Here is a 27,339-nt window from a genome sequence, read left to right as displayed (position 1 = left end):
TCAGTATTCCAGGCATTCATTTTTCTGCAGTAAAATTATTTTGTGTGCATTTGCTCCTCGCAGTGTTTCCCAGTACCTCAGTTTCCCCTCGGATGTACAAATGGAAAGTGGTAATTGGACGGTTGTGCCAGCTTCCTGGTTCTCAGGCTTCGGTCAATAGTGTCCTCAGTTCAGGGCCACTCTCGGCTCTATTCAGTTCTGTTTCATCCCCACCCCCCACAGCCGCGAACCGCTTGATTGCACAAACACTGCTCTCCTTTCTCCTCACTAACATCTGTCTCTCTTTAATAGTTCACCCTTTTAAGGAGTGCATAACTACTAGCGACATAGTTTTAAAGCTGCACACTCCTCTTCTGTTATTGAACATTCTGGCTCAGTTTGTCTTTTCAACATTTTGAGTATTAATTTTACTTTTCTAATGCAATAAAATAAGTGGTCTGCCGCAGTTTCGAGTAAATGAGGATTTGAAATGGATTTCAAGTATTCCTGTCGGGTTTTTATGATGCAGGTGCAATCTCAGGCAGTAAATTACCATAACTAAACAGTTGAGGAGCCATAAAGCTCATCTGCCATGGCGTGGCTAAATTAATAGATTAACAGCTGCACGTTAGGAAAATGTCAGATGTTAAATATTTTTCGTTGGTAATAAGTTGGAAATTTGCGACCTTATACATGCTTATTCAGTCTCGAAAGTGCCTCACCCAGAATTAATTTGTATTTTATTATTTTTCAGCTTCAAGCATTTTGATGCTAGACTCTCGACTGCTCTATTTTTACGGATATTTTTAATGAACTGCCATTCAGAATACTTTTTCTTATGTGGTTTGATTGAAGGATAGGGCCCAGTTTGAGGATTCATTTATGGATTTATCCAGCAGTTGTTTTCTAAGTGCCCATTGTCTTTGGGGCACCATGCTAGGTACAGAGGTGAACAGATGCACAGCCACAGAAGGGAGACACAGGAGGGCACAATAGCTGTGCCACAGAGGGTGCAGGGGGGGCCAAGGGATTACAGTGGCTTAGAGCATGGAGTCTAGAGTCAGTCAGCCCAGGTTCAAATCCTGAGTCCATTACTTATGAGATGTATAACTTGGACTAGTTGCTTCTCTGGGTCAGAGTGACCCCCCCCCCTAAAAAATGGAAGTATTCATGGTATAGACCTTATGTGAATTAAAATGAGGGAATATTTATAAAGCTCTTAGAAGAGTGCTTGGTACATGGTAAGAACTATGTAAGTGTTTTAAACAAATCAAGTAAAATAAATAACATATATGTTGACCAAAGGAAGAACTAAGGAAAACTCTATTGTGAAAAATATACAAACTGTCAGGCATTTTAATATTTGTTTTTAAATCTATGGAAACTTTAGTTGACAGCCAGCTTATTAGGAATTTACTGTCACTAGGTTCTGGCTCCAGAGACTTGGCTAACTTTTGTTCCCTGTGTTTTCAGTTATTTTGATGTTTTCAGGTAAGGAAGAACTTTCTAACAATTAGAAAGGCTCCAAAATGAAATGAGCTATTATTGGTGCTGTTGAAAATTTCTTTCTCATTACTGGATATAGCCAAGCAAAGGTTAAACCTGCCAGAGATGTAGCTTCAGGGATGCCTGCAGTGGGTAGGAGTGGAGGGAGGGGTCAACCCAGTGAATTCCTAAAGCCAATGAAATTTTTCTTATTTCAGTCCTGCTTTAGTCTGTAAAGGCATGCCACATTGGCAGTGGGGGTCTGGAGATGTGAAATGGCAGTTTCGTTGGAGAGGACGTTGAAGTTGGGAAGGATTCACAAAGGTTGAAGGCAGGGAGTGGAGAGTTTTAATCACTGGTCTAAAACGTGGACTTCGTTTTGCAGAGAATGAGGTGCCACATGTTTTCAATAGGGGCGTGACCTCAAGTAAAAGGAAGATTTTTTTTTATCGCAGGGAGATGAATCTGGTAACAAGTGCCTGGGGATTGGGAGCAGGAGTCCTGTTAGAAGACAAGACCATCCTGCAGTCAGGCAGGGATAAGATGGTGTGTGAGAGGCATTCAAGATGACTTTGAGCCTCAGGAACCGAGGCAAGCTGATATAGGTACTTGGAGGATCAGAAAGAGAATGTTTGATGTGCAATTCTTACTCATTTATTCATTCAACAAATGTTTACTGAATGCAAACAGTGCAGAGCTCATAACCTGCTGATGATGGATTCGTCCTACTGTTTTCATTAAGAGCAAAACAAACACACATGCATTCCACGTGCAGCCTAAATCCCATTGTGGGGAGCCTTTATTATGGGGCATTTTATGCGTTCTGCAAGAACACCCCTAGAAACAATGCCTATTACAAAAACAGAAGCTGCTTTCTCTGAACCTCTGCGTATAGTAGGTCCTTTGCTTTTATGAAAGTGTCTGATTATGTGCTTGCATCAACCACAAACAGATCAGAGCAGTAGAACTGAAGACGGCTTTTATGTTCTGCCATCGTCATATTTATTCACTGTAGTCCTCGATGTCTTTCTACCTCAAAATATCTGAATACCTCTAAACTCCAGATAAGCGCATCAAAGTGCCGCGATCCAGTTCTGCCTCTACCACTGTCTTTCTTTTCCTGTATTCAGAACCTTCCACTTGCTATTTCACTTCTTGCTCCACAGTTTGAGACTGGGAATAAGCTCATTATTCCAAAGAACAGACGGCTGAGCCTTTGAGAGCTGATGCATTTCTGCAGAGACTATCTGTACAGCACTTAGCACATTGTTGGTGCTCAAGAAATGTACCAAAAATTGAAGCAGATTTTTCAATGGACTGACTTTGCTGTTACTGAGGTGGCCCATGGGAGTTTTTAAATCTCCACTGTTAGAAAAATGTCCAGCCATCCTTTGAAAAGCAAACTTAAACGATCTGCAACAGAAATTTCCCCACTTCTGCCCAAAGGTGACTCTGAAACTCCACCCTCCTCCTCCCAAATTAAATGCCTGGAAAATAGATAGGATTACAACCTTCTAATGCCAGGCTAGCATTTTTAACCTAAGCACAGAACAGAAATGTGCAGTGCCTCCTAAAAGTCCTAGGAAGTTCTTCATATACTTTTGTTTTACAAGATAATCGGGGCACAGAGGTTGCTTTCTGCCCAGCTCTTTGGGTAATGGAATGTCTTGTTCCCGTTTGCGTTGACAGTGGAATTTCTGAGCAGCTCTGCTCCTTGTCAGACGTATTTGCCGCACTTAGCACAGGCCACACAAGTGGCCTCTGTCAACTCCGATAAAAAGGGAAGCTCAGCACCCTTTTATGAACATTCTCCTTTAAACCTGTCAGGTGCTAAAATTAGGCAGGAGCTGCTGTCACCAGATGTTCTGCTCCCCGAAGGGCTTGCCCTGGGCAGTTTACCTCTGTGTTTTATGTACTAACGCATCCCGGTACTGGTGAGCATCAGAGGCCTGGCATCTGCCTCGGGGGCACCAAATCTGAAAACTAGATCAAATGTGGAGCTGAAGATTGTTTGTTTTTGGGAGCTTAAATGGTTGCGCATGTCTGAATGTCTGAGCAAAATTGATTTTATTACAAAATGTACTCATCTCAAGAAAAGTAATCATTTTAGTAGAGAGAGCTGATCTTTTCATAACTGATGTCATTCCCTTGAAGAACAGTAATGCTCCCTTGATTTGTTTTGTTTACTTGCTCCTGTTTTTCCTTTAAAGGAAGATGCTTTTATTTCATCTGTTTGAAACCAAATTCACATGTTAAGACAGCCACACACACATGTTCAGTGACTGCCATCTGGTGCCAAGCACGCTTCCAGAATAACGCCCCTTTGTATTGGGTGATGCCTCTGGAAGGTCGCACTTGACGATAGGGATGGGTCACTTCTGACATTTTTGACTATGTACTTTATATAAATGTATACCTTTTCTCTCTTTTCCTTAGTAGTTTTTTAATTTAAAGGATTCAGCACAAGGATTCATGAGCTCTTATCTGTTAAACAATCATTCATTAGATTGTGGTCTTAAATGTGCAAAATTTTAAACAAATTTTTAGCAAAAATTTTAAGCAAAAGAAGCTACTTTAAATGTAACTAATTACTTAGAAAGTTGATGTTTTCTTCATGATTCTCTCAAACATTTTTTGTTTCATTTGTGAAATGAATTGTGTCTGTTAAGCCTTTTAAAATACTGCTATTGAAACTGAATTTTTTTAAGTAGAACAGCATAGCAGGATATAGTGGGATTTTTATTATCATTTTAATAATCTGTCTTCAAGATGGTAACACTGATAACTCTTTGGAGAAGGATCGTCTTTCCAAGCAGACTCATTTTGTTTAAAAGAATAAATACATAATAACTCCTGTATCTGGAATATGGCTTTTGACGCACTTGAATAAGTCTCCTTTTCAAGAAGGTAACAAAAACAGAAAAGCAAATAAAGCAAAGCATCTCTGGCAGAATATTCAACCCCTGGATTCTCTGGAGATGGGTGATCATTGTCTTAAAAAAAAAAAGAAGAATAGGGGCCGGCCCCATGGCCAAGTGGTTAAGTTCGCACGCTCCACTGTAGCGGCCCAGGGTTTCATCGGTTCGAATCCTGGGCGCGGACATGGCACTGCTCATCAAGCCATGCTGAGGCGGCATCCCACATGCCACAACTAGAAGGACCCACAACTAAGAATATACAACTATGTACCAGGGGACTTTGGGGAGAAAAAGGAAAAAAATTAAAATCTTAAAAAAAAAATCTATTAAATCTCTGCCAGAGGTTCTAACATTTGCAAAATTTTGCTAAATTACACCCAATAAAGCTGTTTACAAGTAAGTAATTGCTTGAAGTGAATTCCTTTGGGATAGAGTAGGATAAACTCTGGGCCAGGGCCTTCGGAGACCTGGGTGGTAATCTTCCATGAGCTGGCAGTGTAACTGGCAGCTATCTTATCTTCGTGGATCTTAGGTTTGCCATTTGTAAAATGAGAGAGGGTGACCAGCTAGATGAGGTCCTTGTATCTGAAACACTTTCGAATGTTTGGGATTTGGGATTATCAGCTTAATTCCCCAGGGTTGAGAAAGAACTGACACCAGCTTTCTTTACGAGGTGGCACAGCCTTGAGACCGCTCAGAAAATACCCATTGCTGTCCTCTGTCGAGAAACTGTGGGCTTCCCAGAGGGTGTGGCTCCTTATTGCCTTGCCGCACTGAATGGTCTTGGTTTTAGATGTGGAATAACATCGTTATGCTGCTGTGAGAGTCTCCAAAGTGAAGAATTTAAATTTTAAAGGGGAGGAAAACAAAATTAAGAAAGGCCGCTTTCTTAATTCAGTGTTTGACCAACCTTTGGCTGGCTCACTAACGTCCAGCACTAACTGTGGCTTTGAATCCTTTGGATGATGTTTGTTTTTTATTTGCAGTGTCCCAGATGAAGGTTTCATATTGAAACAGGCTAAAAGAGTCCCTCTCATGAGATCTCATGGGTGCTTCCAAAGACAGTCTGTCTCTCATAGATTCTTTGGTGGTGCTTGTAGCCTGTTAAGGTGGAAGGGTGTGCAGGGGACAGAGCCTGTGGCTGTCCCTGGCTCCTTGTTGAACTGGATCTATCAAGACAACCCATTTGCTCTGCTCCTGACAGGAAGAAGGGAAGACAGAGCCCGTCAGCTTCCCGTGATGAGCCATTAGCCCTGGATGACAGACAGACTTTTTCTATTACTCAGGTGGGCGCCTGTTAGATCCCATGTGAGCACTTTGTTTTCCTGTCCATTAAGGATCCTGTAAAAGCTTTGGCATTCCATCAAAGGGCTGTGCCCTCAGTGGACACTCAAAAAGAATGGATGTGTATTGTCAGCTCTCTCTCATTTGGTTACAAGTATGAGGAAAAAAGTAAATCTTTTTTGCTTTTTAACTTGAACCTGAGTATTGTGGTGGCAAGAAATTATTGAATAATTGAAAAACAACACGTGGATTTAAGCTTTGGCAATTGTCTACTCATCACGCACTTACGGCTTTTTTATTTTTTATATATATATACATATATATATATATACATAGCTCATTATAATTTTTGTATGTTACTAATAATACTTTAAGGGTCTATTCCTACCACGACTCCACTTTAGCGAATGAGAGGAGTCAGGGAGACCAGTTGGTTTTGAGGCTAGTGCAATGGAGAATTCTGAGCAGGTTTGCCACTACAAATGGGAGGAGAGGGTCCAGGTTGTGAGAACTGAAATGACTGAATGAGCGCCTGAGTGTGGGGGTCCTTTTTGACAAGATATGATTCTGAGAGTTGGCACTTGGGGGGCTGAGAAGCCAGTGAAATCAGAGACCACCGCTACTAGCCTGTATAAGAGAGCCCCGGGGAGGACCACGGACACAGCCGTATCTAGGGCATGTTGACTTGGAGGTGTAGACGGGCCACCCACCACGTGAGACCACAGCCCGTGAGTCGAGGCAACGCGAGAGGCTTTCTAACCAGCCCCTCATGTGGGCCTGCACTTGTGGACATAAAGGTCCTCAGCTCAGGGTACTTTTTCGGCACTCTCTGAGATGGCAAAGGAGGAATTTGCAGAGAGAAAAGAGACCAAAGTATAGAAAATTGCAAAACAGTAGCATTTGGCAGAAGGAAGAAGAGCTGGTAATGGATCAGTTAAGTAGACTGAAAAAGAATTTGAGAAATAAAAAAAGAACCAGAGACCTACTCCACCCTGGAAGCCAAAGAAGCAGTCGGCAGATAGGGATCAAGACAGATGAGGCCTGGCAAGAATCCAGTCCAAAAATGGCATTTCTGAGCAGTGGGGGAAAGAATAATGCTTCAGTGAATGGTGTGTAATAGTTGGCCGTTTGGGGAAAAGTAGTTAGATGCCAGACCATATGTAAAAATAAACTCCGTTTGGATTAAAAATATAAATGTAAAAATTCAAAATGAAAATATAGACAAATATTTTTATAACCTCGAGTGAAGGGGTCGTATGCATATATGTGGTATCTGTATTCAAAGTATACAAAGAAAGTTAAAAAACAGGTTTTAGACTGGGAGGAAATACAATAAAACATGTGGTAGAAAAAAGGCTAATATCCTTAATGTTAGAAGAGCTTCTATAAATGAATGAGAAAAGTAACAATAAAAGGGTAGGCAGGGGCCGGCCACATGGCCGAGTGGTTAAGTTCACGTGCTCCGCTTTGGTGGCCCAGGGTTTGGGGCTTCAGATCCTGAGGAAGAGAGATAAAATGACTAATAGATCAAAATGTTTGGTAGTTTTAAAAACTTAATCTTAAAGCAATATTGAGATGGTAATATTTGCCTTTTAGACTAGCAAAAATTAAAATCCATTTTAACATCCACTGCTAATGAGAAATAGACACTTAGGTATATCATTGTCATTAGGAGCTTAAACTGATACAGTTTTTAGAGAATTACCTGTCAGAATCTATTGAATTTTTAAATGCACACACACTTTGGTATAATAATCTCATGTCTAAGAATATATCCTACAGAAATCATAGCAGGATTCAACGAGATTTATCTAAAAGGGATTTATTCCATCATTGCTGATAATAATGAAAACAAAGAATAGTCTGAATATCCATCACTGAGCAAATGGTTAAATAAATTTTTGTACATTCATACCATGAAATACTAGGCAACCACTTTTTTAGTGAGGTAAATCTGGGTGTTTGAACCTGGAGGGAATTCCGTGATATCTTGCTAAGTGAGGAGAGGAACAATAAGTTGCAGCCCAATGTTAGCCTGATTCTGTATTGCCACATGATAATAACCTGTGTATGTGTTAATGTATATAAATAGGTATGTCTATAAGCTTATGAAAAAGTTGGGAAGCATATACACCACTGAGGTAGAGGTAGGGATGGAGGGGCAAGGAGAAAGACGAGAACGTTCATGGATGTCCTTTGAGAGAGTAGTGGTGGAAACAGGAGTAAATGAGATAGGAAGGTGTGAGCTGTGGGGGTCGGTTACTGTGGACGTGTTTGATCAGGAAGGAAGAGGAAGATGGAATTTTAGCTTTGAGGGACAGACAGGTCAATACAACAGGTTTGAGCTTTTTGTTTTATCGTACAGAACAGGAGAAATTTGAGTCTGTTGTATGCCAAGACAAGGGAGAAAATACAAAAAGAAAAAGTTGTGGTAATCGGAAGAGTGCGGGAGTGGTGGAGTTGGTAAGGAATGGAATCAAGGCTGACTGAGTGAGCCTTCTTTCTCTGGGGATGTAGAGGGTAAGTGAGGTTGGGGAAGGTTTTTCAAGAATCCCAACCACATGGCCTCTGAAGACAGGCAAGTCCAGAGAGTAGGGGATGCACATGGGTGGTGTTGGGGATGGAAGAAAATGGCAAACATTGGAAACAGCTTTTCTGGAATTGATTTAGGATTAATGGAGGTATAAGGAAGACATTTAGGAAAGACATAAGAAGGAAAAGACAAGGAAGGAAAAACATAGGGAATTCATGTAGGGAAAGAAAAAAAGAGACATCAGGCATAATAAGTTCAGAGCCCGTGAGTTCAAGTCTTATTAATTTGTGATGAAGTGAGTTGGCATTTCCTGAGTGGCAGCAGCCTGGAGGAGGAGAAGGAATCCAGTGAGTCAGGTTAGAATTAGAGGATTTCAGGTATTAATGACACTTAAAGGGCTCGCTAAGGGTCACAAGCTGGGCAAGAAAGCCCAAGGGAGGCTGACAGAGCCAGAGAGCGTATAAGGACTGAATGTTGTAATAAGAGTCACAAATTTAAAAAGGCAGCGACCTCAGGAGTGAGGAAGGGAAGGAGGTGGTGAAAGAACACGTTGGAGTCAGAGGGGGAGCGTCAGAGTTCCTCACAGAAGAGTTGCAAGTTCTAAGGGCCAAGGTGACGGGTGTCTGTAGTGCCTCTTGGTTTGTATCATAGACTTTAAGTCCCCCGAGAGAAGGAATTATCCAAGTCTTGTCCGTCTGTACATCTTCCAGATGTGCCACAGTGCCTGGCACATAATGCACACACAGCAGATATTTGAATGAACAAGTGAATACGGTGGGGTAGAAGCAAAGGTCTTGACATTAAGGCATTCAAACATCGGTAGGATTCAAGCGTCTGTAAGGTCAGGATGCTGGACTGGTCATCAATTTTATTGTTAAAGACACTGAAGAAAATCGCAGAACTGGATAAAGTATAAAGTCATATATTGAATTGTCAAGGATTGTGCAAAAATCCCTGGTTTTAGTAGATAGAATTGACAAGGATAGAGGGAGTGATAAAAGCAAAGGGTATGACTAGTTTTTTGAGCTCAGATCCTCCTGCATCAGAGTAGCTAGGAGACATGCTAAATCCACAGCCTTAGGGGCTCCACCCAGGCCTGTGGAATCAGAATTTCTGAGAGTGAAGCCTGGGAAACATCACAGATGCTTAGCCCCGGCCAATAAGGTTTAAGAACCACTGGTGTAGATTCTAAGTGGAGCTTTTCGGTTTGGCCTGGTTTGGGGAACATAAGGAAACGAGGAGTTTGCTGTCTTCTCCTCCTAACTGAGCAAATCCAGAGCAGTGAGAAAGAAAATACTCACAGAGCCTCTTAAAGAAAAGTTTTGAAGGAAGTGGCTTCAAGAGGAATCCAGTTTCCGTTAAGTCAAAGAGTAGAAAGTGCATGGTGGAAAATGGCTGGGCTATTTTTAATGACTATTTCTAAAATGTCCACATGGATTCCTTCCATAGTTTCAAGACTCAGGATTCAGTTTGCCCTTTTACTGGAGAGTCAGGTTAAGGTTTATCAATTGTCCTTCTATAAATGGAAATGGCATGGAATACTGTTGTGTGTGTGGAGAGAGAGATTGGATAAAATCTATATACACGCATATGCATGTGGTGTATGTTTATTTCATGTCCGAAATAGCCTTCTTGTAAGGAGTCTTCTTGAAGATGATTTTATTGTAATCGTCTTCACAGTGCCCTTTCACTTTTGGACAGGGTTCAAAATGTTATTTTAACATGTGAACCGCACCAACTTAAAATTTGGATATATTTTTGCAACTACGGGCATAAAGGGGACTTTGTGCTTTTGATGGCATTCGAAAAGGATGCCTTTGTCCTGGAGCCAGATGGGAGAGTTGCAGACCAACCTGAAGGCATTGGATATCCTACAGGTGGTAGCAAGAAAAGTGGTACCAGAGGAGGAAGCCAAACTGTCACACAGCAACAAGATGGGGCACTTTGCCAACGGAAGAAGGGTCCCAGAGTCAGCCTAGTGGGGACTAGGGGTGCATCGGTCCTGCTGACTGGCTCAAGAGCGGGGTGCAGAGGAGGTGTTTCCTGAGGGGGTGAGCTGGACTGGGGAGGATTAGGTGCCAGGCAGGAGTTGAGGACAGGTGGGAAGTTGGGGGCTAGCTGGAGGGAACACTATTTGTCGAACAGATGATTCAGTTAAGGTAGAATCGTGGGAGACATTTGCCCCCTTACTCCTTCAGTGCTGTTGCCTCTGTGGTTAGAGCGCTCCAAATTCTTACCAAGTCTGAGTTGGAGTATTTAGCTCGTTAGCCTCAGCCAAGCACTTGGAACCTCTTCCTCTTACTCTGCATTTATTTGTACCACCCACACAGTTACACTCCATTAGCGGCTGCTAATTGGCACTAGATGACTTTAATAAAACTGTGTCCCTTCTGATAATTTTGAACTCTGCAGAATATTCTCCATGTTTCCTAAACTGTCAAATTTATGTCTCTCTAGTACTTCTCCTCAAAGTCAGAAACAAATGCTTTTTTTTTTTTTTTTTTTTAAAGATTTTATTTTTTCCTTTTTCTCCCCAAAGCCCCCCAGTACATAGTTGTATACTTCTCGTTGTGGGTTCTTCTAGTTGTGGAATGTGGGACGCTGCCTCAGCGTGGTTTGATGAGCAGTGCCATGTCCGCGCCCAGGATTCGAACCAACGAAACACTGGGCCGCCTGCAGCGGAGCGCGCGAACTTAACCACTCGGCCACGGGGCCATCCCCCAGAAACAAATGCTTTTTCTACTACTATTTCTTAGCAAGTTTCACGAAACTGCAGACTTGCAGGCATTTACTGTGGCCCTATAGTGCCTTTCTCCAAATCTTCATCGCCTTCCCTCTCTCCTGCCTGCCCCCCACTGTTTGTTTCCAAGGTCTTTGTGGCAGCTTTCTACAACAGAACTGCCACCTTAAAAAGATTTGGGTAGAATATGGCTGCAAAGTCACCTTACGCGTAAAGGTTTATGTTCTTGACTGTAACATGTGAGGTCAGCAAGACATTTCCGATCTGGGGCACTTGCCAGGTGTCAGGTGGGGTAAAGATACCATGTTTGCCCAAAGAGAAAGCTATTTACAGATTTTCTGTCTGGAAGAAGCCATTATCAGCTTTTGGTGGCTTATCACTTATTCTATGGCTTATCCCTTGAATAGCATTCAGTGTTCTCTTTCTTACCCCTTTCCTCTTATTCCTTTTTATCCATAAAGTAATGAATATAGAAATGTTGACTGAACTTGCCTGAGGTTGCCCAGATGCAGGAAAGTTTCATGAGCCTTAATTAAAAATACTGGAGAAAATGTCTTTATTTTATCAGGAATAATAATAGGATTTCTGTTTTGCTCCTCATCTACTCTCTAAGCCGTATATATGTTGTTGTTGCTAGCATTTATTTAAATGGCTGAACCTAGAAAAATGAAGATTTGTGTCCTAACGTATAGGGAGGAAGTTGAATATGAAGTTGTTTTTTAGAAAAGAAATCTCCCTAGATTGAACTGTTCGGTTAGGACGGCCAAATCCCACTTGTCCAGCGCTGGGAGGGACAATCAGGAGCAGAGACTCAGTGTCTGCTCCCTTCGGTGGGCCTCGCAAAGGCCATAAGAGGTGGCCGTGATGGCCCCAATTTGGGATGAAGAACTGAGGCTGAGAGAGAATAAATGGCTTCCCCAGGTCAGTTAGCTAGATGGTTACGGAATAAGAATTCAGATTTAAAATCTTCCTATTTTCAGACCCATGTGCTTTTCACTACTCCACACCATCTCCATAAAAAGTGAAAGATGCTTCATCATCAAACACCCTGAGTGGTACTGGATTTTTGCTGTGTGACTCTACATCTTGAACTGAGAATTTACTCCCTGTATATTTTTCTCATTTAAAAGCATGCAAGTGTTTACTAAGTAATACTAGATCTATTCTGCTTTCTTCTGTTCTAGATTTTCTACCCTAGCAAGGATGGTACAAAGATTCCAATGTTTATTGTGCATAAAAAGGGCATAAAATTGGATGGCTCTCATCCTGCGTTCTTATATGGCTACGGTGGCTTCAACATATCCATCACACCCAACTACAGGTAAGCATGGACCACTCTTGGAAACCACTCTTGGAACTTCAGCGTGTATTTGATGCTCTCCATACAGCAGAAAGAAACCAGAGACTAGTCTACTAAATCATGTTTTTCTAATATATTAAACTCTATATTTCTTGCTTGTTTTCGTGGAGGGGCAGGATTACGTGTTAACTACGTGCATTTTTGGTCAGGAATTTCAGGATCATTGCAAGCTAGCCTTGTGTCTTCAGTGGAATAGGTTGTTTGAGAACTAGATGCTGAGGCTGTAGATGCCACAGAAGGTTGGTGTCACCTGAGGTCTGCGATTATTTCCCAATAACTTAGGTTCAGGGAGAAAAGTCTGCATTTGTACATTTGCTCTTGTTTACATAAATATCTTCTATCAGTTATTTGCAAACTTGATTTTAATATCCCATTCACAGTATAAGATGGAATCTGCTTTGAGCGTGTTTAATAAAAACAAGGAATCTCCTACCAGCAAGACCAGCTTGAAGCCAATTTCTAAATAGAGCCTCACATGAAATCTGATCCTATTAGGGAAGAAAGTCATAGACTAGTGACTACCAGGACATAAATTGAGTAGATTCAATCAGCTGTCCCAAATCTGAATAGAAGAAAACTGTTACTTTGTTTTGAGCACTTGATATCAGTGGAGCACTCTGCTGATGATTTAGGATTGGATGAAGTATATGAATATAGTCCCTGCCCCGCAAGTCGTTTATAGCCAAATTGTGAACTGCCTGGAACATGCAGCTCAAGAGATTGATTTTATCCTCTAGTTAGTGAGGAGCTGATCAAAGTGCAAAATCATCATGTAAAACAGTATTTTCATAAGATAATTGAAGGGAAACGAGTTAGAAGAGGGTAGTAACGGTGGCTCTTCATTTGCTGTACAATGACACCGCCGTTCTACGTTCTGTGATGTCTCCTCTGGACCAGCCATCGTGCTGGGCAGGGCCTGAGCCGCAGACGGGCCTCCTATCTCTTGTCCGAGAGTTTCCCAGGCAATGAGATTCGCTATTTCATGGGTATGTCCATGTCTGTGGGGTAAAACCATACGCCATATTTATTCTCTGTGAGGGTTAATCTAAAACTGCAAGTCGTAATCTTTTTGCTGGTGAGGGGTCTTGTAAAAAATGTGATATCTGCAAAGAGCAATAAAGCAGAGTTTTCCTTTATTTATTAAGCCTGCTGTGTCAGGAATCTAGATACAAGTAAGGAAGGGCCCCTGTACCATTTTTATCCCAGAATGCAGTAGCTATGCTGGTAATTTCAGTAGAGACCATCAGGGGTGCATGAAAAATGTTGACAAGAAGACCAGGTGATTGAAAATCCATTTGGCCAATACAGTATGGTTGTATGGTCAGACACCTACCCCCACTCTCCTTTCCTCTTCATCCTCAAGATCCACAAAGTTAGCACCGAGACCATCTAGAGCCTCAGGTTGCAGAAGCCCATGGTTTCCCCAACTAAAAGGAAGAGTGATGAAATTTTCAGAAATAGTTCTCAAAGCAAAATTAATTTTAACTCACAGCAAATAGAAAAATAAATGTCACTCAGCATCATTAGGGTCAGAGGGGAAAGAAGAGGAGAAAAACATAAAATCCAAATTTTCCAAAGAACTTACTCTTTTTCCTGGAAGCTTTGTGCTATGGTTTCTTCTGTTTATTTCTAGAAAACGTTCTCGAGCCTTGAACACTCCACTGATCTCCTCTACCTCTCAATACACCCATTGTTGTCTAACTCCCCATCTAAATTTCTGTAAAACTGGAAAACCTGTTTAAAATCCATGTTTTGGAAACAGCTTTCTTTTTTCCAACTGTAACAATTTGGAGAGAGACTGGAAAAAATGGTAGCAGGGCCACTGTTGGGTGTTCCTATAAGCCAGCACCATTGCCACCAGGGCTGTGTCACATGGCTGGTGGTATTTTGGTTCCCAAGATAGTTGTTTAAAAGATGGATTCAGGGGCCGGCCCGGTGGCGCAGCAGTTAAGTGAGCACATTCCGCTTTGGTGGCCTGGGGTTCGCCGGGTTGGATCCCAGGTGCGGACATGGCACTGCTTGGCATGCCACGCTGTAGTAGGCATCCCACATATAAAGTAGAGGAAGATGGGCATGGAGGTTAGCTCAGGGCCAGTCTTCCTCAGCAAAAAAAAAAAAAAAAAAAAGAGGATTGGCAGCAGATGTTAGCTCAGGGCTAATCTTCCTCAAAAACAATTTAAAAAATAAAAATATAAAATATGGATTCCGTATGAAATAAGGGCCTCTGGTTTTTTCTGTTTGCATTATGAATTGCATATTCCCACTTCGTATAGTGAAATATTTACCAATATAGAAAAATGAAATATTCTGAATGCTCATGAAAATGTATGAGCTTTGCAGTTAAACATTAATCAGGAGTTATATATTTTCACTTTAATCAAGTAATATAAAACTATTGGGCTCCTATTTAGGTGATATTACATATGGAACGTCTTTGGGGCTATTGTTTTATTTATTTATTTATTTATTTTGAGATGAAGGGAGACAGCACCGTCCTTACTAGGAGGTTAATGAAAGGTTAACTATTTTTACTGTTTCTCAGTGTGTCCAGGCTTATCTTTGTGAGACACATGGGCGGTGTCCTTGCTGTGGCCAACATCAGAGGAGGTGGCGAATATGGAGAGACGTGGCATAAAGGTGAGATATTTTCTCTACAGAAACAAAAAAATATGGCATAGTCAAAGCTGTGGTAAATGAGCTGAGGGGGTTAGGAGCAGAAAAGCATTTTGGCTAGACAGATGAAAAATAAGGATAATTTCAAGCACATTGCAGGCACTACTCCCCTTTTAAAAACAGCTCCGTTTTTTCACATTTTATTTTCCTCTGTAGTCTATTTTAATGAAGTACATATTTTTCAGAAGCATTCCCTATAGACTAGAATCAAAAAAATTTTTTTAGCAATGCATGTGCGTACATTTTTATCTATCACTGTCAGAAGGGAGTCTGAGGGCGGGGACTTTTTCTTATTTATTCTGTCTTCTGTTAGCCTGGCTTTGACCGTTCTGCTTTATTTGCCTATCCCAAAATGGACTTCAAAACAGGTCATTTTCTCTTAAAACAAAAGAGATATAAAATAGAGCTTCCCTGTTCCCAGTGTGGGCATCCTTTTGCTTGTTTTCTCTGTTTTCCCGATGTTGCTGAGAAATGGCATCCTCCTGACATTGCTGCTGTGACTGCCCTGTGAAGGTTTTAGACGCAAGAACTCAGTTGGTTTTGTTTTTCTGGTTTAATGATTCACTCTCCATTCTCTGGCCTCCTGAAGCATGTATTCTAGTTGATTGAGGTATTGCTTATGTACTCACCTTCATTCCCCAGGTTGCCACAGGTTTTTTAAAGAATGATCTTTATTTTTCAATATATATATATATTTTTTAAGATTGTCACCTGAGCTAACGTCTGTTGCCAGTCTTTCTTCTTCTTCTTTCTTCTTTCTCCCCAAAGCCCCTCAATACATAGTTGTATATTTTAGCTGTAGGTCCTTCTGGCTGTGCTATGTAGGACGCCACCTCAGCATGCCCTGATGAACGGTGCCATGTCCACGCCCAGGATCCGAACCGGCTAAACCCTGGGCTGCCGAAGTGGAGTGCGTGAACTTAACCACTCAGCCACCGGGCCGGCCCCTGATGATCTTTATTTTAAAAGCTTGTCTCTTTTCTTCATATATGGAGCACAGCCCCTCTCCCAGGCTTTTGTGTGTCTGGAAATCACAGACTAACCGACGGTCTGAAGAAGACCTTCTCCACTTGCCTTATTCCTGTGTCCTTGTGGGGAGGATGTGGGGAGCCACCTTCACTGCCACCAGCGCCCGGCTTCTCCCCTCTCATCATCAGCCGTCTTTGTAAGAAGGCCTACTCTGGGATGAAGGTGGCCACCAGGGCTTGGGGTTGGTCAGCAGCACCAGGCAAAAAGGGTCTTCTCCTGGAACATGAGAGACCACCCTTTAGATCTGTGCGTTCTCTTGTTCCTCTCCAGCTTCCTGAACCTGAGGCCAAAGGCTCTGGTTTTCTGCATCAAATCCAATCAGCCAAGATGAGGGGAGATATGTGAAGAGATGTTTCATAAGTGCCTGTTACGTGTCAGGATGCAGAAAAGCCCAGGTCTAACCCTGGGTATTCAGCATGCACCCCAAGGGCTGATGTCAGACAACAAACTATTTGAACGTCTTAGGTCGGCTGCCGCCAGGTCATCCCCACAGACTTCATCAATCGTCATTGTATTTGAAACGGCATAGAGTTCATTCTGTAATTTTGACTTTGACCTGATAACTAGAGTTTAATTACACTAAGATCATACCATGAAACTGTGATATTAAGAGATGGCTGACAAAAAAGAGAATAAATAAGAATAAAATCTCTATATACCATGTTTGATTTACATCCCAAATCCAGTGCTGAGTCTGGACCCCTTGACCTGCCTAATTTCCTAGAAAATGTTTGAGGTGTACACACCCACACACCCACCCTCCTGCGTGGACTCCTGACCCTGTGGCCCTCTCCTCAAAGAACCTGAATTCTTTCCATAAAACCCCTCTGGTCTTCAGGTGTCCACCATGCTCAATAGGGAAGTGTGCCCTTGGTCCTGATCAACTCTCTCTTTCTCTTCTCTGTATTAATCACTAACAACTTACTGTCCACAAGCCCTGGGGGAGGGGAGTTTGGAGCTTGACTGAAGCTAAAAGTAGGCTGACTGTGTTTAGACTGATGCATAAACTTTCTTTAAATTTAGGCAGTGAAAGGACCAGAAATGGACCTTTTCCATTTAGACCCCAGTATACTGGACATTAATAAATCTAAATTCCCTTCAGTTAATTGAGTTTAAATTTTAATGCTCTTTAAAAAATATAGTCATATACCCAAAATGATATTATTCCTGGAAACTAAGTAATCCTAGCTGTTCTAATTCACTGGTAATTTCTTATTAAAATCTTAACATTTGTTTTTCTATGAAAAAATTTCTTCAGTAACACTGCTTCATTTTTAATTGAATTTCTGCAGAAGTGGTCAATCTCAAATGTCTGATTAGATCTGCGTCTGCTTTTTTGTTCATTTCATAGGCGGTTACTTCTGACATCTGTTTATGTAAGGGCATACCATACCTCTGACTTTTGGCCTTTACTTTTAGATATTCCGAGATCTTGAAATGTTCCTCTCTCTAAGTAATTTCTTTGTGTGGTTTTATTCATCGGAATAACTTCTAGATGAGAAAGCCCAGGTTCTCTGGGGAGATATGTGAGATCCTCTTCATTCAAGAATTGAGAAACCATCATGGGCTGCTCTGTGCAGCACCTGCCTCCCCATCTCATTCCTGCTTAAGTCCTTTAAATAAGTAACCAAGGGCAAAATTGGGGAACTTATTTATTGTCATCAGCTACTCATTTCAAGCTCTTGCAAAGCCAGGAGGAGTGAGAAATGCACCTCTGCGCAAAGTGCTTGCATCTTCCCAGGGAGAGGGGGACGCACACGGCCCCATACTCCTGTGCCAGGTGGAGCTCAAAGAGAATTGAACACTGTGCAAGGTCTTGTTCCATTTTGAAGTTCAGCTTCTCCAAAATAGAGGGTTTGGGGGTTTTTTTTTTAAGGTATACTTTTTGGTGAGGAAGATTGGCCCTGAGCTCACATCTGTTGCCCATCTTTTTTTTTCTTATTCTTCTCCCCAAAGCCCCTCAGTACATAGTTGTATATTCTACCTGTAGGTCCTCCTGGTTCTGCTATGTGGGACGTCACCAAAGCATGGCATGATGAGCTGTGTGTTGGTCCATGCCCAGGATCCAAACCAGCAAACCCCAGGCCACCGACGCAGAGCACGCACACTTAACCTCTCAGCCACAGGGCCAGCCCTGACGTTCTTTTTCATTACATTCTTTCAATCTCATGCTTCTCTGACATAACAGATCATTTTCTTCCCATTGGGGCATTTGCCTTTTAAGTTCTGGGAGTTTTTAGAAAAATACAAATCCACCATGTGGATTAGTGATTGTGGTATTGATGATAGATTTCCACCATGGGTAACAAAATTTAAATTGAGGCATTTTTCTAAATGTAGCCCATTGTTAAGTTGTTTAAGTTGATCAGTAGTTGAAACTGTGCCCTATCATCATTTGAATTCTCTTTAGGTTAAACTGTTATTTTCTTATGCTTTGTTTTGTTAACTGTCTTTCACTTTGGCACGTCATAGGTGGTATCTTGGCCAACAAACAAAACTGCTTTGATGACTTTCAGCGTGCTGCGGAGTATCTCATCAAGGAGGGTTACACCTCTCCCAAGAGGCTGACTATTAATGGAGGTTCAAATGGAGGCCTCTTAGTGGGTGAGAACTGGCTTTTATTCATTGTCTGTACCAGTTAACACACTTGGGGTTTTCAGATACACTGTCTGCAGGCAGCTCTCAATTTTGGCTCATGGATGGGAGCACTGGTACAAAGAAAGCAAAACCCATTGGTGTTTGAGCATCTGATAAACAACACAGAAAGACACAGCTGAACCCACGTTATACTGACTCCACTCAGGATAGCCTGAAAAGCTGTTCCACCTCCCTGCCCTGAGCTCTTCTGGGCTGGACCGCAATTCTCTCCTCCCTGGGGTGGAACTCCTCTCCCCCAAACTGGATCCACAGGTTTCTAGGGTTCAGCCAGCACAGGACTGAGCCTGATAACCCCTCTGCTTGTGTTCCTGAGAACTTGTAAGATGTGATCATCACTACACATTCGTTGAATACCTAAGCCACAGAATGCTAAATGCTGTGGGCACAGAGAGGGGTCATGATGGAAAATGAGGTACACACAAAGATGGCTCCCCAGCGTAATGGTACTGAAATAGTTCACAGTAATAGTTCACACTTGCTGAGCACCTTGTGTGTAGGGCCCAGGGCTGAGCCCTTGGCGTGCATGCTGTCATTTGATGTGCATGCAGCCTGTGAGGTGGGGACTGGTGTTATCCCCATTTTACAGAGGAGGACACTGAGGCACCTAGAGGTTGAGTAGCTTGCCCAGTGTCACTCGATTGGAAGATGGTGATGCTGGGGTTGGGGCCTGACACTGTGGTTTTAGGTTCTACTCTCTTAACCTCTATGTGGCACTGCCTCTAAGTAGCTTTTCCTAATTCTTGGTAGTTAATGAAATTTCGCTTTGCATTTTGTCTCTCAGTAGCACTTAACGTTGTAGTAAACATTTATGGGGGCCCTGAACTTTGGTGCCGGGGCCTACATCCAGTATCATTAGGATGTGAGGGACCATTGTAGAAATATGGAGTGGCACATGTAGGCTCAACCTAAAACATGCATGTGGCAATTTTCGGAGTTTTCAATCCACTGTTTTGGAGGGGGGTGGTCAGGGTCGTTTAGTTTCCTTGTCTTTGAAATATACCGAATCATGTCAAAACCTGAATTTCTGTTCTTACTCTTTACCCTGATAGAATATAGCCTTGAAAAAAACATTTTCCCATGGAGGGAAAATATATATGTCCAAAATAATTTGTTTAAATTTAGAAAAGGTCTTGATAAAGTTCTTACAAACAAAACAAATACCTCTGCCTATTCCAGTTAGAGGAGGCAGGCAGTACACCAAAGGCCCTGAGGCCAGCATGGGCTTAGTGTTCCAGCAACGGTGAGGAGGCCCACCTCTGTGGCTGGGCAGCGTGAGCGAGGGGAAGTGTCGAGAGAGGTGACAAGAGGCTAAACCAGGCAGGACCTCAGAGCCAGTCTAGAGGACCTGCTGTGCTCTGTGAAAGGAGAAGCCTTTGGGGGAGTTTTGAGCAGAGAAGTGTCATAATTTGACTTGTTTTTTAACAGGATCATGCATTGATCCTGTTATGGTGTTAAGGTAGACAGAAGACCAGGTAGCAGGTTTCTGTCCCTGTGAGAGCCTGTGGTCGCTTGGACCTGGGGTGTGGTGATGGAAGTCATGATAAGTGGTCAGACTCTGGGTATATTTTGAATTTGAGCCAACTGAATTTGCATATGGGTTATATATGAAGTGTAAAAGAAGGAAGAACTAAGGGCGAATCTGAGGCTTAATGGGAAAGGACATTGAAAATATCATCTTATTCCCATAGTGGGAGAATCGTTTTGTCATTTACTGGTTCATCCAATAGCTCCTTTCTACGTTCGGAGTTTTATATTCAGGCGTTGGTTTATGTCTGTTGACAAACCTGGTTGCTTAAGGAACCTGCAGAGACGGAGTTCCCCCATAGGATGCAGAATGCTTAGGTAAAAGGACAGGTTCCTGCCCCTCTCACCTGAGTGAGAGTCAGGGTCTCTAAAGGTGGCACTCAGGATTCAGTCTTATGAAGAAGCACTGAAATCAGGATTGGGGTGGGAATGACATTTTTTTGCAAGAGGCAGGAAAAGTCCAGATCCTTTGACTAACTCCTAGTCATGCCAGCTTTGATGTGACTTCCTCCCAGCCTCCGTAAACTGCCTTACACTGGGGTTAGGTACCTTACACCCCACTTCCATAGCACCTGAACTTTCTCAGCAAGTTGTTGCCACACCATAACTGCTTGTTCACGTCTTTATCTTTCCCACTAAAAAATTCACTCATATATCCCCAGGCCTAGTGCCAGGCACATGGCAGATGTTCAATAAATATTTGTTGAATTATCAAAAACATTAAAGTATGTTAAGTATACAATGAAGAATATTTTTATTTTAATTTTTTCTTTTGAGGAAGATTAGCCCTGAGCTAACATCTGCCACCAATCTTCCTCTTTTTTGCTAAGGAAGACTGGCCCTGAGCTAACATTTGTGCCCATCTCCCTCTACTTTATATGTGGGATGCCTGCCACAGCATGGCTTGACAAGTGGTGGGTAGTCTGCACCCGGGATCCAAACCAGCAAACCTCAGGCCACTGAAGCTGAACGTGCAAACTTAACTGCTGAGCCACCAATCCGGCCCATGAAGAATATTTTTAAAACAGGACAAGGTATGCCAGTATTGATTAGAGCCCTGAGCTGGGTTTAGGCCCTCTTCTGCCTTGGGCCATGTGAACTACTTCTATGCACAATACTTCCGACACCTGATGTGTAGGGTGTTTTTCCCCACACCAGCCAAGTCTCCAACTCTCCAGACACCAACTGGGTGTCCTACAATTCAGTTTGCTTCTGACACTACCCAGGGTTAGCACAGACCCCACATGGTAAGGGCTCAGTCCCACGAGACTGCCCCCACTTCAGACACCAGATCGACCAGCTATAAATTGGGGGTTCCCATGACCCCCTCCTTGAGTTCAGTAATTTGCTAGAACAGCTCATAGAACTTAGGAACACTCTTTTCTTACATTTACTGGTTTGTTATAAAGGACAGATCTCAGGAACAGTCAGATGGAAGAGATCCATAGGGGAACCTATGGGGTAGGGGTTGGCAGGCGGAACTTCCATGTCCTCTCTGGGCACACCACCCTTCTGGCACCTCAGTGTGTCCACCAACCCGAAAGCTGTCTGAACTCCATTGTTTAGGGGTTTTTATGGAGGTTCTATTAGGCAGGCATGGTTGATTAAATCATTAGCTGTTAGTGATTAACTCGATCTCCAGCCCTCTTATCACATGGTTGGTTCCTCTGGCAACCAGCCCCCATTCTGAAGCTGTCTAGGGGACTACCGAGAGTCACCTCATCAGCCTAAAACTCAGGTATGGTTGAAAGGGGCTAGTTAGGGATTATAAAAGATGCTCCTCTCACCCTTATCAGTCAGGGATTTCCGAGAGTTTTAGGAGTTCTGTGCCAGGAAGCGGGGACAAAGACATATAAATACATATTTCTTATTATATCACAATATCACAGGCTAGTTTTGAGAGCCAGAACAAGCTCCTCAACCTCCCTCATCCCTGTGAGTGGGATGGGAGGAGGGGGCACAGGGGTTTCAGAAAGTCCTTGAGTTTTTCAAATACCACCCCCCCCCCCTTGAGATTCTTTGGGGAGTAAATCTCTATAACTGATGAGAACATCCCGTCCCTAGGATATATTGGAAGGAGGGGGAAAAGCTTGTATGCCATTAGGCAGGTGATTTATGCTGGTTTCTTCCTGTGCTCTAAGGAAAAAAGGCAACCACGGTTCTGAAAGCATGTAAGTGTTGTTTTGTTTTTGTTTATTTGGATGTTTAACGATGGACTGCCTCCCTTTTCTATCTGTCTTGGTTTTTAGCTGCTTGTGCAAATCAGCGTCCGGACCTGTTTGGTTGTGTTATTGCTCAAGTTGGAGTAATGGACATGCTGAAGTTCCATAAATATACCATTGGTCATGCCTGGACCACCGATTATGGGTGCTCGGACAGCGAACAACACTTCGACTGGCTTATCAAGTCAGGTTTTAATTCATATTGACATACATGTTGCTAACAATTTGATATCATACTAAACACAGTCAGATGGATAAGTATTTGACTCTTTGTGTCTCATATTTGCATATAATTTACTGCAGAAGTCGGGGAAGTCATCGGAGTACCTGGCTGTCTTTCTTATTTTGATCTAGTCTTTAACAAAAACAAACTACAGAGGTGTAATAGGCAGAATTCTAAAGATGGCCCCCAAGAATCCTGTCCCCTGGTTCTTCAATTCAACCCTAATCGAGGTACTGCTGTGAGAGGACTGCAGATTAAATTAAGGTTACTAATCAGCTGACCTTAAAATACGGAGATTATCCTGGATTCTCCCAAGTGGGCCCAGTCTAACGACAAACTCTTAAAGGCAGGGCACTTTCTCTGGCTGGAGTCAGGGATGCGGCAGAAAGGGAGGTCAGGGAGATTGGAAGCATGAGAAGGACCCGACCCCCACTGCTGGCTTTGAAGATGCAGGAAGGCAGCCTCTAGAACCTGAGAGTGACCCCCACCCAACAGCCTTCAAAGAACTGGGGACCTCAGTCTTATAGCCACATGGAACTGAGTTCTGCCAACAACTTGAATAAGTCTGGAAATAGAAAATTCTGGAAAAAAATCTGATAACAACCCAGCCAGTCAACACTTAATTTTGTCCTTGAGAAACCCAGAGCAGAGAACCCAATAGAGCCATTAAGACTCTGACTTATAGAACTGTAAGATAAGAAATCTGTGTTTTAAAAAGCTGCTGAATTTGTAATTTGTCACAGCAGCAAAAACTAATAAAAAGTGTCATTATACCTTATATCAATGTATATGGGATTTTCTCTTCTAAATTAAGAAATGAGGAAATAGAGGACTATATGCAAGTGCTGTTAAACTTATTTGTGCTCTCAGGATAACCACATGTATTTGAAACCACAAGTCACATAATTGAAATATTATGCAACTTCCCACGTTCGTGTCCCTCGACCACTTTGGCGATAACAATGAGAAAATGGCAGACATGTAGCTTCTCAAGACTGTGAGCTCCATTCTTTTTTGGCTCTTCACTCTCTTTAGTTCCCACGTGTAGGAGTTTGGAGACTTTTATCAGCAGCGTTTAGGAATCGCCCTTGGAATAGCACAAGAAGCCTGTGTCCTCTGTCCCAGTCTTCTCAGTCAACTCTAAGTTTTGATACAATAACTTTGATTTCTCAAGTATTTTCTTTCATTTTATATATATATATATTTTTTTTTATGGCTAGCTCTCTGAAAAATTCAGGCATTTTAGCTGAATTCCTGATTGAATACTTTAAACTACTAAATTCCGTTCTCTAGGAGGGAAAAAGTTTACACAATGTTATAAACCATTATGATCTCAATAAAAGTACCCGGGAAAAAAGTTCTCGGGGCTGGCCCTGTGGCCGAGTGGTTAAGTTCAAGCGCTCCACTTTGGTGGCCCAGGGTTTCGCCGGTTCGGATCCAGGTTGTGGACATGGCACCGTTCATCAGGCCATGCTGAGGCAGCATCCCACATGCCACAACTAGAGGGACCTACAGCTAGAATATACAACTATGTTCTGGGGCCTTTGGGGAGACGAAGAAAAAAGATTGGCAACAGATGTTAGCTCAGGTGACAATCTTTAAAAAAAAAAAAGTCCTCATGATAAGAAAATAAAATTGTAACTATATGGAGGTGATGGATGTTAACTAAATTTACAATGGTGATCATTTCACAACATATATCAAATCATTATGTTGTATACCTAAAACTAATATCATGTCAGTTATATCTCAATAAAAAATAAAAAACCAAAAAACTATTACTTTTAAAGCACAAATAGCCTTGTTGACACACTGGTAAAAACTGAATATTGGGGGCTGGCCCCGTGGCCAAGTGGTTAAGTTCGCGCGCTCCGCTGCAGGCGGCCCAGTGTTTCGTTGGTTCGAATCCTGGGCGCGGACATGGCACTGCTCATCAAACCACGCTGAGGCAGCGTCCCACATGCCACAACTAGAAGGGCCCACAACGAAGAATATACAACTATGTACCGGGGGGCTTTGGGGAGAAAAAGAAAAAAAAAAAAAAAACCTGAATATTGGAAGAAGCTATAGTTCAAATTAGAGAAAATACACATCTAGAAGGAGAAGTGAGACTTTTCTCACTTAACTATTATTAATCACTGTTTAATTCGACTATGCTTTTATTCTTAAAACCATTTTTGTTCACCTGGAGACTTACCTTGTTCTTAAGAAGGTGCTGCCTCTGTTCCTCCGCGCTCTCACCCTTGGCCAAAGGCAGTTTCTTTCAGCTGGACTGAGAGCCAGCAGGAGGCCAGCAACCCATCCATCCCAGGTTCCCCAGTTTACAGACAGGAAACCAGGCCCAGCGAGGACCCGCATTCTTCCTAAGACTGCCAAGCTGAGCCTGGAATAAAGGAGTTTTAGATATTAAAGGGGCAAAAAGCTGCTGTCCACTGTGGATTCCAAATTTTTCAACAAGAAAGGCTTATGCCTATTGTATCCACAATCAGTGGTTTAAAAGACAATCAGTCCACTTTGTAGCAGTGAAAAAGTAAATCTACAGAATGTGAAAATATTCAACTCAAGACAGTAAGTGTGCATATAGTTTGGGTTATTTCAACAGCCCTGTGAGTTTCTCTCTCACACAGTTTTCCAAAGTGGGAGACCAATAAATGACACAGCTCCCAGTTGCCAGTCGCCCTGGCCATTATGGCCTAAAGGACGATACAAGCATGGTCTGCAGTGGTCGCCCGTGTACTAGTTAGCTGCTGTCCTCATTGCTAGTGCACTTAGGCTGGTAAACCGCATAGGTCAGCGTGCCCACCGGTCCTCCTTGATTATCCTAGTGAACAAACAACTGTTTTTGACATCCAGCCTCATGAGAGTATCTTTCCCTTTCAGATATTCTCCACTGCACAACGTGAAGTTACCAGACGCAGACGACATCCAGTACCCGTCCATGCTTCTCCTCACTGCTGACCACGACGACCGCGTGGTCCCCCTTCACTCCCTGAAGTTCATTGCCACCCTTCAGTACATCGTGGGCCGTAGCCGGAAGCAGAGCAACCCCCTGCTTATCCACGTGGACACCAAGGCGGGCCACGGGGCCGGGAAGCCCACGGCCAAAGTGATAGAAGAAGTCTCAGATATGTTTGCCTTCATCGCACGGTGCCTGAACATCGACTGGATTCAGTAAATGGAACTTCCCGCTCCCCACGACAGCCGCAGAAAACCTCAAGGGCTTTCCCACCGTTAAAACCGAGAAACCACTGGGCATCCTGCTCCCCCACACAAACACTATTCCTGCACTCATGGACTGCAGTTGAACGGAACTGCCACGGGAATTTTATCTTTTTTAGGCTTCTCCTTTTTAGCGAGCCCTTGGTGTTTGTCTTTCCACCCTGTGCAGGCACGTGTTTTAAAAAAAAAAAAAAAAAAAGGGCATGTTTGGATAAATAGCTAAACGGCAGCCAACACATTGTGAACATTCGATTGCTGAATTAAGAGTCTAGTCTGGCATACTTCATCCATAGCCCCTCAGTGACATTTGCTTCTATAACCATAACTGATATAGCTTTCAATAATGTGAGAACTGTTCTCATGACAAAGACTTCTTTGCAACAATAATAAATGTTATTTAAGAACGGGAGGCTTTATTTCTGGTTCCTTTGTGTTGAGCAGCAATTTCAGAAGTGCAGTCATTCTGGATCATGTCACTTTCCATGGGAATAAGCAGTTCGCTTTCCACGCAAGTTAGTTTGCAAACAATGGAGTCATAGAATGTTGGCGCTGGAAAGAAGTTGAGTGTGTCCGTTCCGGCTCCCTTGTTTGTGGGGGGTGAAGCTACGAGAGGTGCTCACTGTCTTACGTATTAACCGCTCGGTCAGCTGATAATCTGATCAGGGGCTCTTTTGGTTTGGATGCCTCCTTTTAGAAATCAGTGGACCTGAAACCTCAGTTTATTCACCTGTCATCAGTTTGATTACAAAGCATTCCTGGAAACCAGTAGCCAGGATATAAAACCAAGAGACCACATGAGTGAACTATCCAAACCAATACACTGATCCAAACTTATCTTACAATCAGAAATTTCAGCATTTCCCAAAGCTGTTTTTCCTCCCACAGACCACTTCTTAGAAATAAAAATAGTCATACTCTAACAAAATAATTTGGCCCCCTCTCCACTCCAAATCTTTGAAAGGAGAATAGACCACTCCTCAAACTATGGTCCGGAAAAAAATTTCTAAGGCATTTTTTTTTTTTTTTAACATCTCATGAAACACTGTTCCTTTGGGCATCAGTTTGGGAAATGCCCATCTAATTTATAAGAAAACAGTTTCTTCTTTGTCTCACTTCATCAGATATGACCAACATGATTACTATTTTGTATGAAGTGTCTTAACCTTAAAAAGGTAGCTTAAAAGATTACTTCATTATTCCAATAACTTGTACTTTTCCAGGTAAGTCCTATTTCCAAATCTTCCATATTTGTGCTTTTCTTTAAAGCTCTCTCCACCTCTCAAATTGCAGTCTAAAATTAGACGCACTATTTTCTGTCAGGCATATCGCTAGGTACCAAGCACAGCTGAAAGGTGGCTATGTGGTCTGGTTTTTCTCTTCTAGAATCATGTTTTCTGTTACCGTTTGTTTAAATAAGTAGTGTATATAGTATGGCTGTCATTGAACGTATGATTCATCATGACCCCCTGGAGAAGTGTGCCACGAGCTAGCA

At 42.5% G+C, this 27,339-nt stretch overlaps 1 protein-coding gene across 3 annotated transcripts in view; it reads left to right on the top strand.

The window, feature by feature from the left end:
* PREP (prolyl endopeptidase) overlaps positions 1-26,256 on the top strand; it is a 122,859-nt gene extending 96,603 nt beyond the window's left edge. For 2 of the 3 annotated variants that reach the window (XM_070556757.1, XM_070556758.1), the window contains exons 11-15: positions 12,124-12,260; positions 14,842-14,936; positions 18,474-18,605; positions 22,433-22,589; positions 25,509-26,256. In XM_070556757.1, the coding sequence (XP_070412858.1) occupies positions 12,124-12,260; positions 14,842-14,936; positions 18,474-18,605; positions 22,433-22,589; positions 25,509-25,803 (816 nt within the window). In that variant the 3' untranslated portion in view covers positions 25,804-26,256. Of the gene's footprint in view, positions 1-12,123; positions 12,261-14,841; positions 14,937-18,473; positions 18,606-21,081; positions 21,234-22,432; positions 22,590-25,508 lie in introns of those variants that run through there. The other variant, XM_070556760.1, reaches the window with a different exon arrangement.
* The last annotated feature ends 1,083 nt before the right edge of the window (positions 26,257-27,339 follow it).

The sequence above is a fragment of the Equus przewalskii genome, chromosome 9, assembly GCF_037783145.1.
Source record: "Equus przewalskii isolate Varuska chromosome 9, EquPr2, whole genome shotgun sequence".
Classification (NCBI taxonomy): domain Eukaryota; kingdom Metazoa; phylum Chordata; class Mammalia; order Perissodactyla; family Equidae; genus Equus; species Equus przewalskii.
This window is presented reverse-complemented; position numbering and strand designations above follow the sequence as displayed.